This window comes from Nyctibius grandis, chromosome 3 (assembly GCF_013368605.1).
Source record: "Nyctibius grandis isolate bNycGra1 chromosome 3, bNycGra1.pri, whole genome shotgun sequence".
In the NCBI taxonomy this organism is placed as follows: Eukaryota; Metazoa; Chordata; class Aves; order Nyctibiiformes; family Nyctibiidae; genus Nyctibius; species Nyctibius grandis.
In genome coordinates, this window is record NC_090660.1 from 5,610,741 (window position 1) to 5,622,822 (window position 12,082).

Here is a 12,082-nt window from a genome sequence, read left to right on the forward strand (position 1 = left end):
CAGAATGACTGTCTATGAGCATCAACTCAGTCATGACAAATGTAGAGCTGCTTTCTCAAATCAGAGAAGAGATCCTTCCTCAAATCAAAGCATCTTTTCCACATCGGCTTTCTCGCTCAAATCAGAGAGGTGCCTTTGCTGCTTCTCCTACAACGTATGCAGTGCACAGGTAAAAGACACCCCCTTTCTCTATCAGGAAAACTACAAATAATAGGGCCAAACTAGTCTGTAGATGTATTTTTTTCTAGCTAGATGCAACTCTAATGCATAGAACAATTGAGTATGGATGCGGAGTGGCATTTATCTTCTCTCCCAAAAAGAGGTCCACAGGAGCAGCTGTTGCTTGAAGGTGCTGTTAGAAATTTACAGTGACGCCAGAGAATATCTTTCAGAATATTAGAATAACCGACCTGTTGTGGCGCAAAGTTATTAATGAAACTTCTTTGCACGGCTCAGCTCAGAGCACATGCGCATTGCATGAGTGTCTCTGTGTTTTCACTTGCATGTGCTTTACAAACACCCTTATACATTCTCCGGCCATTTACTATGTTCTTGTATGAGTTTTTGAACACCTAAAAATGCACATGTGTGCATGTGTACACATAAAACCTCCTTTAACACTCACAAATTTTGCTGCTGGTGAATGCACTTCAGTACCCTTGTTTTACAGTCCCCTAGCCTCTTGTTAACTTTGCTCCTTTTACGTTCTTTTACATATAGATGCTTGCAACACTTGTTTCAAGATTTATAGCACCCCTAGTAAAAACATGTCTATATATGTAACAGATGCACAGGTGCTGCTCAAGACAAATGTGCTAAGGATAATGGACTGTCATTGGATTCCTCATAATCTTATTTTCACCTGCTCGTGTGCTGCACACTGGCTAGCAGGGCTACTAATGCGTTTGGTTGCAGAGAAGCAGATTCCAGGTTCAGTGACAGCTTTATAAAACCAATATCACACCCTTTAAGAAAATGCAAGACTAAAGAAACACACAGATAGATAAACACAACAGCTCAGATATTGTAAGACAATACCTTTAACAAGTTCCTGAGCTAGCAAATATTCTCACATGTTTTATATTAGGTTCACTGTACAGGCACAAACCACAGCACAGCTGGAAATATGATGGTTGTTGAACACTGAATTTTCCCAATATATCACTGTTATAGAAACACCTGTGCTAAATAATTCCAAGCTCAACCACTGGCAATTCAACTCCAATAAACCCTGGAGTTGTCTGACTTGTTATAACCTAGGGAAGGGTTATGGCCCTGGTGGCAGGCAGGCTGGAGGCTTTAAAGAAGGCAGGTTCCTGATCTCAGGCTGATTTTTCGTTGTAGCTCTTCTACAGGACATCTTGGCTACTTGGTTTAGTTTTTTGTCACTTCACTTTGAATTTTTTCTTTATAAAAGCAATGCTATGGGGTCTATTTGGAGGTCTGATTAGTGGCCGTGAACATTGGGAATCTGTTCTGATATGTTGCTACGCTGAAATACACCTGCCGCAACCAACAAAGGATAACCAGTAAGTCCTGCTCTGTGCTAAGCGAAGGACTGATGGGTGGGACGGATCTATTCCAGACCTTTTAGTCCAAAAACTCTCTTGGAGATGGTGACAGCAACCAAGGACACTCCTGGCTGCCCATAAATTCAGAGTTCAGAGGAAAAATAGAGACTGGTGTTAATTACAGGACCAGTCAGGGTAAGTCACAGTAGCTTGTTTGCTGATGGCAGGTTGTTAGCCAGAGCAGGAAACAAGAAGGAGGGATATGAGATTAAGTGGGACCTCCATTTTATTTGACATCTGTTTACATTGCCCCCTTGTATTGCTCTGAACTGATACTCCTGAGCATCAGTTATTTCATGTAATAAGAAACAAATTGTCTTTAAATGGACAGATACTACCTGCACTTAGTCTTAGAGGTGTCTGAATTGCTTCAACTGACTTGTCGCTGTTACCTTTTTAACGTGTTTTCTCAACACAGTAAAAAACTCTTCCCTTGCTAAGTATCATATATTTTGTTTGTATGCTAGTCCCATCACTAGAATAGGTATCACACTGAAAGACAGAAGAAGTATTAACGCTGAAATGGGGAAGGGATTTGTATCTGACTTTTCAGTGCTTTGCCATTTGTACAGCCACTTAACGCTGCGCAGAGTGAACGTACGGATCTTACCAAGCTGGGATGGCAGCCACTCCCTCCCCTTTAAAAAAGTGCAAATACCTTCACAGGGTACCAGTTTGGAGAAGGAAGCTCTGTAGGATTTTTTCCCCCCCCTGCAGAAACCATTGCTAATGACCCAGATGATCTGGAATCAGACCTGCAAAGCTGAGCATGTCAGTAGAAAGGTAAGACATTAACACTTCCTTTTCTGGCTAGGCCTCAACTTTTGTATTTTACATGAATAACTATATTACTTGACTTGTGGAGGACAGGTATACCACAAATTGCTACATTACACCAGTTAGCAGTTTACTTATGACACTCTATCCTGTATCTGCTTCTCCCCAGTCTACTAACTTCACCAAATGGAGTAACAAAGGCCAAAAACCTTTGCCAATGTCTGTATTTCCAAACTCAGCTCAAATGAGTTGTGGGTCTGACCTCCCCACCATTCAGAAAATACTTTGAATGTATCAAAAGTTGGTGTGAGATGCGATGTGATACAGAGAGTACAGTTAATTTTCTCAGGATTATTATTGAACAGAGAACAGTATTAGCCTGACTAACTTCTAGCTTAAATATTTCAAATCTTAAATGACTTGGTAAAAATCTGCCAGCTGAAAGAAAGAGACACTCCTGGTCACACAGCAGGTCTGGACTGGCAATTAACTGGAAAGCCCTACAGCTCTTCAGAATCTGCAAGCACTTTTAGCAGAAACTGGACTATTTCTTAAATTCAGCAGTGCCCTATCAAATGGCAACAAGCATTCTGTCTCAAAGCTGCTCCGTGGTGCTACTAACACCCAGCCTTGCAGACTCTCAGCTGGCTAGAATGAAAAATTGTGACTGAATTTGCCATACACTGAGATTTGCCAATAATAAATTGCAGCAGTGAAGCCAGAATTTGTGAAATTGTAAACAGAAAAGATGCTGCAGTTTTTACACACACTCAGACTCAAAAGTAATGTTACTCGTTTAAGAGACCCTGCTCTGCTGAAGGATCAAGCCCTTGCCATAAAAAGGAAAAAATGAATGCAAGTTCGGTTCATATGCTGAATTTTAAAATGCTTGTTACTTCACAATGCACCAGGTCGGATGACATGATTTTAAATAGTCCTCGATTTTGAATATTAAAATATGACAGAGCTCACAGTTCTAAATTAGTCTGATAAGCAACTTAATATGTGCTAATTGGTTTTCAATGGTTTGACGATGCCCTCTTAGACTCTGGACTCATGTCATTATGTCACCTAATTTAATATGAAGTTCTGAGAACCGCACGTTGGCAGCAGCCCTGGCTATAAATCAAAGCTTCTTACTCAGAGAGACCAGGTTTATGACATCATACTGAGGCACTGGGCAGAAGACAATGGTCCTTCTGTGTGGGTCTGAACCTGGGAGAAAGATTTCAGGCAGTTCTGCAAGCCCACGTTTAAATGAAAGGCCTTTCTAGCAGGTAAAAAGTTAATATATCAAACCTTGAAGAAAAACAATAAATCATACACATTCACTAAAGGGAGTCAGAGAGTGCTTAAATATAAATTATATGTATTTTTTTGACAATTCTAACAAGTCTGTTTGCTTTTACACTTTAGCAATCCAGACAGGTTTTTAAACTTTTTTTTGGGGGGTGCTATTAAAATATGTGAACTGAGAAAATATAATCATATAAATTAAACAGATGTTTACCCTGATTAACATTAAACTAACAAATTCCCACTTCCACGTAGTATTATCAATGCAGACATTTATGGCACTATAATATATTTATTCTACCCTTAAGTTTGATTGAACCTATCAAACAAAATAGCCACCTTTCACAGTGCAGACTATGATGTAGTTCCCTGGCACCGGCACGCAGATTTTGGTTAGCATACAAAAATCAAAACACTACTTTTTTCATTATGGGCACACACACATTTCTTCAACTTCTGGACTAAACATCTTGTAATTGGTAAGAACATAGGAGGAGACTTTCAAAGAGGGTTAAGGAGTTAGGTGGCTAAATCTCCATTACTGAGCTGAGGTCTGAAATGACGCTTGTGCCTTCGAAATCCTCCTCCGTCTGCCAGTTTTGAGCCAGGCAGCACACCCTCTTCACTGTGAACCAGACGTTCCTTCAGAAGACGCTGCACAGGTCATCCCAGCTGCTGCCGCTGCTCTGCTGCTGGCCAACCAGAGACAAGGTTACGGCTGTGGACACATCTCCATGTACAGCTTAGCCACTCTGGATTTGTGCAAAGACAAAATCCTGGCTGCTGTGGCAGCATCGGCTGGATCCATCAGGCTTGAGTGGAACAAGGATCTCACCCCTTGTTCTGACTATGGAGCAGTCTGGTGTTGGGGAGAGGGAATGGGGTGGTTGTCCCCAGAAACTATAATCCCCCTGCTTTGTAACACTAGAGCAGCAGTGGCCAAGCAAAACTCTCTGAAACACCCTGCCAACGTATCTGCAGCAGTGGCAAACTCAGTGGCGAGGGACAGGCAGCCAACCCCAGGGATCTCCTGAAGTAGTCACTACAGGGACCTTTGCAGATCCTGTCCGTGAACTGGATATTTTTCCCTAGGCACCAGTTCAACCAAAACATATTTTAAAGGTCAAGCTACTATCAAGCCTTTGCTTTTAAGTTCATAAAACCAGAGCACGGTGACTCAGAAACAAAGGGAGTCTCACGCTATCAAGAAGCTGTGGGCTGCACACACGCACGATTGCAGCGGTTATCTATGCAAGTATCTGAACTCGCTCACCGTCTCTTGCTAGAAGACTGCTACTGGCACTGCTCATTGGGAAGGCTACCTCCAACACATGCCTGCCCACCCTCTTTGGGTTTATGTGTGTATATTTTTACGGGATCAGATGCATATGTACAGTTTTATACAAGAATAGCCTCCATGTAGATGGAAGCCTTGCACATACATCTCAGCCTATAATCTCAGACAGTGCCATTATCTGATTAGAAAGTGTTTTCCAGCTAACTCATTTACTAAATGCTTTTCAACAGCTGTTAAAACTATTAGGTTATTCAACGCATATTTATGAGACAGAGATTATACGTGGTAGCTTGGTGCACACACTGTTGAACTGGGTGGGGAGGAGTGTGAGGTAGGTGGAGGGCATTTGGGTTGTGTTAGTACAGAAGATAAGCATTAGCTTGCTTTCAAGAGAAAAGGGGAAAATTCTTAAAAGACAGATTCCTTTGCCATCATAACACCTTATTAAATCCTACAACTTTGAAAGGATAAATCAAGTCCTGCGGTACGCCCACTTGGGCTGCTCTACTGCTGCTCCCGTGGCACAGCACATGGCTCCGCTGCTGCCTTGAGCTGGAGGTTTAACTATGCATAACACCCAGGCTGCGCTGGCCAAGGCTGTCTATGTCACATCTGTCAGACATGTTAAAATTCACTGGGGTGAGGTCTTTTTTGATGATGCGGCAAAACATTACACCGCCAGCGCTGACATTGCTCCTGCTCTCCTGACGAGGGGAGAATAGGCAAGCGCGGGCTGCGGGCAGGGGTCCCGCAAGGCAGCAGCGTGGGGGCAGCCCGATGCTCCTCATCCCTGGCAGTCCTGAGGGAAGCTCTGCAGGACCGAGCTGGAAGGAGGGCATCCTTACTGCACCAGTCCTATCCCTAGATCTGCCCTCTCCAGAGAGGGGTTTGGACCCGGATGACCTCAGCCATCTCGGTTCTGACATGGTCTTTGTCTTCAAAGACGGATGCAGTCCCTCTCACAGCCAGAAACATCCTTGCCTGTGCATTTCATCTTCAGCAGCCACCACCACATCCCCTTTAGGATCAATCACTGGGCTAGATTAATTATGGTGATCAGCCGCTCGAGGAGAACAAAAATAAACATCTCCTGTAATCCAGCCCATGTAATTGTAAACCCTGTTCTTCCTCACACAAATTTTACCTTTTGGCTTTTAAGCTAATTGGAAGATCCTAAAGCCCCACGCTTGCTAACATACGCACATGAAATCAGTGGGAAGTAAGGGAGGGAGTCCTCAAAATGCTTATGCAGAGGGGTTCAGTGACCAAAACGAGAGGCTGGGTTTTGTTGTCTGAAGGGAAATATTTGAAAAGGGAGGTACTGCCAAAAGACAACTTTATGCACTGCAAGTTAACTATTAGAGGTGATCATTGCTGCTGCAATGGAGCCTGCTGGTCAGACACAGCCAGGGGCTTCTATACAGGGCTTGTCCACCTCTGCCTGTCACAGGGACATCACACAGGTAATGCCCCTTCTTGGCCTTCCAGATGAAGACAGAGCACCGTACAGTGAGGCAGAGTTTTGCCTCTAAAGGTCAAGACGACAGCATCTGCAGGTTGGATGTGGCTGGCTAGGCTCTGGCTGACAGCCAAAATGGGGTGTCACCTGGACAAAGTGTGGGCAGCTCTAGTGGGGACCCAGCAACTGGGAGCAAAGGCACCGGAGGGTGTAACGCTGGTGAGCGTAATGCCTCTCTGCTCTGCTCTGCCACAGACCTCGTGCGGCTGCTAGAAGGGAGCGGAGGGGCTGACGCGCCCAGCAATGATGAATTTTGTGATCCTCTTAAATGGAAACAGGACTCCAACAAAATCTCGCCTGCTTTTTGTTACTCTGTTAAATGTCAAAAGCAACAATCAGCCACCTAGCAGCCAAAATTAAATAAACTGTAACAGCGCATGGTGTAAAAATGAGCAACCATGATTCATATTTTTACCTAAAATAAAAAAAACATCCCCTGGGGCCAACCTTCCCCACCCGTCCCTCCTGCTGCTCTGCCCTGCTCTGCGCAGGCTTTGCGGCAGCCCGGCTGCGCCCTGGGCTGGATGGAAACACTTCCAGCAGGTCCGAGGCTTCAGGCCTGGCTCAGCCACGCTCGGTCCCCTCGCGCACAGACCCGGGAACGCGGCACTGACCTAAGGCGGGCCTGGGCGTCACGCACTCCTACCGACCTCCATGCCCCTTCCTCCGGCTCCCCAGGCCGGCTGCCAGGTGCTGCCTGCCGTGGCACTGCCACGATCATGTCGCACACGCCGCGGGGTAGGATCCCTTCACAACCCATGTGCTGAATTTGGCCCCGCTTCCCCAGCCGCCCCCAAACTGCCACCATCTTGCAGATGTGGCTAGGCTAATAACTTTGCCAGCCTCGAGCATGAAAATTCAACAAATACCCAAGAGGTGAGAGGTGTCAGGAGGTGATCAGCAAAAGCCGTGCTCTGTGTCACATCGGAGCGGCAACGCTTTGCATCCTCACTTTGTTTTCTGCTAAGGCGGCCGACGTCGCCTGTTAACTTAGAAAGTGAGCTGCGGGCGGAAGAGCCGGGGTGAAGCAGAGGCACGGCTTGCTCACCGCGATCACTAGAAAACTGCTGATTGTACTCATCTATGGGGCAGGCAGGAGGTAATTTTAGAGCCGAGGCAGGAAGCGAGGAGGGTGCTGACAGCAGCGGGCACTGCTCACCCTTTCCAGAAGCACACCGAGAGCTTCGCTTTCGCGCTGCCGGGCTGTAAACAACAATACCAAGGCACATCTAGTCACCACGGGTTGGCTCTCAGCACGGCTCTGTACCCGCAGATTCAAAGGACCTCTGTCCCCACCATGTCACTTGTCTACGTGGCCAGGCTTTCAGAGGAGCTCGGCACCCTGGGGGCTTGTGCAGGTGCCTGCAGGGAGGCAGAGAAGCTGCAGAAAAGCTGGCTCTACGAGTGAAGGCTGTGCGCCTGGAAACCTCGGTGGCGAAACGCATCTCAAAATAAACGTTGCCCAGCATATCAACACCATTTTAATAAATACTACAAGCAGTGAAATTACTTTTTAATAATGCTTCGACAATTAAGAAGCCTGACAGAAACAGAAACTGGAAATACTTTATCATCCACTCTTTGCAAAAGCGTATTTTTCATTCCAGTAAAAGAAACACATCAACTTTCCTTTTTCCATCTTATTAAATATTTCCTAGACAAACTAGCCTGTCTTTTCTTAGTCAAATATCACTACTTGTCTAAACAAAATTCAAAGAAAAACTTTTCTATGTTCACTGTTCTTGATACCAATATTAATTAGGTAACAGAAATCATAGAGAGCATTTGCTCCTATCTGCGAAAAATCAGTTCTTGATCACGTTTCCTCTATTTTGATGTACCTACTTAAAAGAAAACTGAATAAACAGAGATCTAACCCTTATCATTCAGTGTGTTGTTTAAAGTCTTCTGAGCTGGAGAACTCCTTCAGCTTTCTTAGCAGATGAAAGCACAGGATTTGGAACCGCAGCATACATGTCTGACTGCTTGGGTGCTTCTTCAGCCTCTCCAGATTAGTTTATACCTCAAACGCTACCGCTTACGTCTAGTGATTTCAGAAGACTATTCCTCCTGTTTGAAATGTATATACGTGCCAATGGTATAATAAATTCATAGAAGCAAAATGATACGCAGTCATAAACACAAATGAAAACAAAGCTTTTTTCTAGAGGGTAAGGTTCACAAATGCAGGGTTCACCAATGGTTTTCTGAAATGTTCTGCTCCACATAACGGAGCCGCAGAGCACACCTGCACAGAGCTGCAGCAGTGGAGGGACTTTAAAAGCCGAATATCCAAGTGCCTGCTCGTTGTGCTTTGCTGGGACTCCTGACTGCAGCATCCAGTCCTGCGCCTTCCTCCTCACATTCTGATGGGATGTGGCAATGCAAAACGTATTCGTACTTACCGTATGAGCTGCGGGAATTCACCTGTGCCAGAATGGTATGGAAACTACTTATATTTCTGTGCCAGGCGTGTCTGGGGAGGAGTCTCAAGAGCCTACAGCCTGCAGGTTCCAGGACAAAACTGATATGCAATTGCTCAGCGATGCGTAATATTGAAGCAATACTAAAAAAATTACATTACAGTAATTTACGTACAATATAGGCTAATACAGGATTCAGGGATTGCTCAAATTCAGCAGAACAGTATAGCAAAATTTCAATTAAAAGTGGATTATGAGTACTTAGGTTTATGGTCTGTCCCAAGCCAAAGACTTAAGCAAGCCCATTTTCCAGACCTTGGCTCTTGTTTGTAAATCCTCTACTTTCTGTTTTGTTTTGTTATTTAAACTTTTCATATACAGAGCAGCAAGATTTTCATTTTTACAGCATTTTTTTTCTTTCTGAGGCAGGAACTCATCTTGACCAAGTAAGTCCCTGCTCTGCAAAACACTGGAGCTAACACAGAGGAAAACTACAATTCTGCTGTATTTCCGCAGCATGGGAGAAACCTTATGGCGGCGAAACTGTAATGCTCTGCTGGAGAGGGCAGCTTGTGCTGGCTGCATGTCACAGAGCTGTACTCCATGGAGACGCTATAGGACCATCCACAGGAGGTGGGATGAGTGAGGCCATGTGTCCCTGGATCCACTGGCTGTTTTCCCCTAGGGAATGAGGAGAAACAGGAGCTACAGGAAAAAATACCCTCTTGTTCTGTGGTTGGGGTGGGAACCACACAGTGAGCCCATGGCTCTCCCGCTGGTTGCACCGTCTGCACGTGCCCACACCCACCCCAGGAGCATGGCCAGCAGGCTCACACAGTATGTAGGCTTTAGTCCATATACGGTACTTTGTTTTGGCACAGTCCAGCTGAGCTGTAAAATATATGTCTAATGTGCGTCATGCGGCCTTCGAAAGACCCCTCATGCAGAAATACCTGCAAAATTATGGTAGGCACTGAAATGTTAGCATTTTGACTGGTCCTAAAGCACAGAAGGAGGAGAAGCTTACAGGATACCATCTGATTTGTGTAAAACCACATCTTACACTTGATGATCACTCTGACATTTGCTTGTCAAAAACCTACACCTTCTGTGTTCGTGGGATTTGTTTCAATAAGACACGAAGTGTTACCTGGACCAAAATTGTGCTCATGTCCTTTACATTTTTTTACACTGATCACACAGTGGTTGTTGACTCAACTATTTTTTTCTTCATGAGATAAACTTTTATTTTCTGCAATGTCTTGAAACATTAAAAGAATGTTGTGACTGAAATCAAATAAAGCAGAACAAATAAAGACAAGTGCAAGGTCCTGCACGGGGGTCGGGGCAATCCCAAGCACAAATACAGGCTGGGCAGAGAATGGATTGAGAGCAGCCCTGAAGAGAAGGACTTGGGGGTGATGGTTGATGAGAAGCTCAACATGAGCCGGCAACGTGCACTTGCAGCCCAGGCGGCCAATCGTATCCTGGGCTGCATCAAAAGCAGCATGACCACAAGGTCGAGGGAGGTGATTCTGCCCCTCTACTCTGCTCTCGTGAGACCCCACCTGGAGTACTGCGTTCAGCTCTGGGGCCTCCAACAAAAGAAGGACAGGGAGCTGTTGGAGTGAGTCCAGAGGAGAGCCACGAAGATGATCAGAGGGCTGGAGCACCTCTCCTATGAAGACAGGTTGAGAGAGTTGAGGCTCTTCAGCCTGGAGAAGAGAAGGCTCCGGGGAGACCTTATAGCAGCCTTCTAGTACCTGAACGGGGCCTACAGGAAAGCGGGAGCGGGACTTTTTACAAGAGCATGTAGTGATAGGACAAGGAGGAATGGTTTTAAACTGAAAGAGGGTAGATTTAGATTAGATCTTAGGAAGAAATTCTTTACTGTGAGGGTGGTGAGACACTGGAACAGGTTGCCCAGAGAAGTTGTGGATGTCCCCTCCCTGGAAATGTTGAAGGCCAGGTTGGATGGGGCTTTGAGCAACCTGGTCTAGAGGAAAGGTGTCCCTGCCCGTGGCAGGGGGTTGGAACTAGATGATCTTTAAGGTCCCTTTCAACCCAAACCATTCTATGATTCTATGATCGTAAAATGACTCCTAGAAATACAGCAGCGTAAATGACTAATTCAGTCATCGTGCATGGTTTCTGAATACGTAGCTGAGGTGATCATATCTATCTTTGAAAGGTATGATGGAAAAAATCACCAGCAACATAACGGCAAAACCTTACAGCTATAGCACAAGCATAATAAAAACATACTATACTATTAATTCTGATGATTGTAAAAGCACATTCACTCTTACCACTGTTATGAGAAAGTTTGCAAAGAACGTAAGATGTTTTTCAATTACCTCTATGCACATATTCATATATATTAAGAGAACGTGAGTGGAGAACCAAAGAGGAATGGGGGGAAGGCATATTTACTGTTCAATACCTGCTTCCCTTTCCCCTACTCTGGTGTTGTATTTTTTCTTTCAGGTTTCCCTACACTGAAACGAAAAGATTTCACAGGAATTTGAATAAGTACAGCACACTAAACAAGATTCCCAATGTTTTCAACAATTACCATAATTAAAGATGTCTTTGCAGAATAAAGCCTAGGCTGGTCCTCTGTTGCCTGTCACTAGGTAGCTATTTACACCTCTTCACATCAAATGACACATCAAAAGTTTCAAACTCAGAATGGTGGTAGCATAAACCAACACTGCAGCAGTGATTACTATTCCCATAGTTTAGAATAAAATGGTAAAAAAATGGCTTATGTAAAGGCTGGAGAGGAAAGATGCTGCTTAATAAACAGCAGTTAACAACAGGCGTGTATTTGAAATACTTATGAGGGTAACTTGGGTGGCAAGGCAGTACCTGTTGGCCTCTACAACAGATTTTTATGCTGAAAAGTGTTGAGCAAGAGAATAACAACTCTCTTTCCAATTTAAGAGATGAACAGTCTTTAAATATACACAGACATACCCACTGGGGAGGAAGTTTGCATAAGTAGGCTGATTCAGTGAAGCATAGCTACACAGCACATATGCAATAAGCCATCAGTTGCCCATGTCAGGTCTCCTCTACTTTTATTTTAAATTAAAGTCCTGATAAAAGTCTGGAGTATATGCAAGCTAACTAGGTGAAATTCCAAATGTGTATTTTATGGGATTTCACCTGCAAAAAGTTGGCAGGTGTCTTCAAC

At 44.6% G+C, this 12,082-nt stretch overlaps 1 protein-coding gene across 6 annotated transcripts in view; it reads right to left on the reverse strand.

Annotated features, from left to right (window-relative positions):
* The window catches only part of NFATC1 (nuclear factor of activated T cells 1), a 116,338-nt gene that overhangs the window by 34,247 nt on the left and 70,009 nt on the right, over window positions 1–12,082 (reverse strand). The window contains exon 9 of one of the 6 annotated variants that reach the window (XM_068395916.1): window positions 7,940–9,564. The exons of the other annotated variants lie outside the window; for them this stretch is intronic. Within the exon in view, the coding sequence (XP_068252017.1) occupies window positions 9,470–9,564 (95 nt within the window). The 3' untranslated portion in view covers window positions 7,940–9,469. Of the gene's footprint in view, window positions 1–7,939; window positions 9,565–12,082 lie in introns of those variants that run through there. 6 annotated transcript variants of the gene reach the window in all.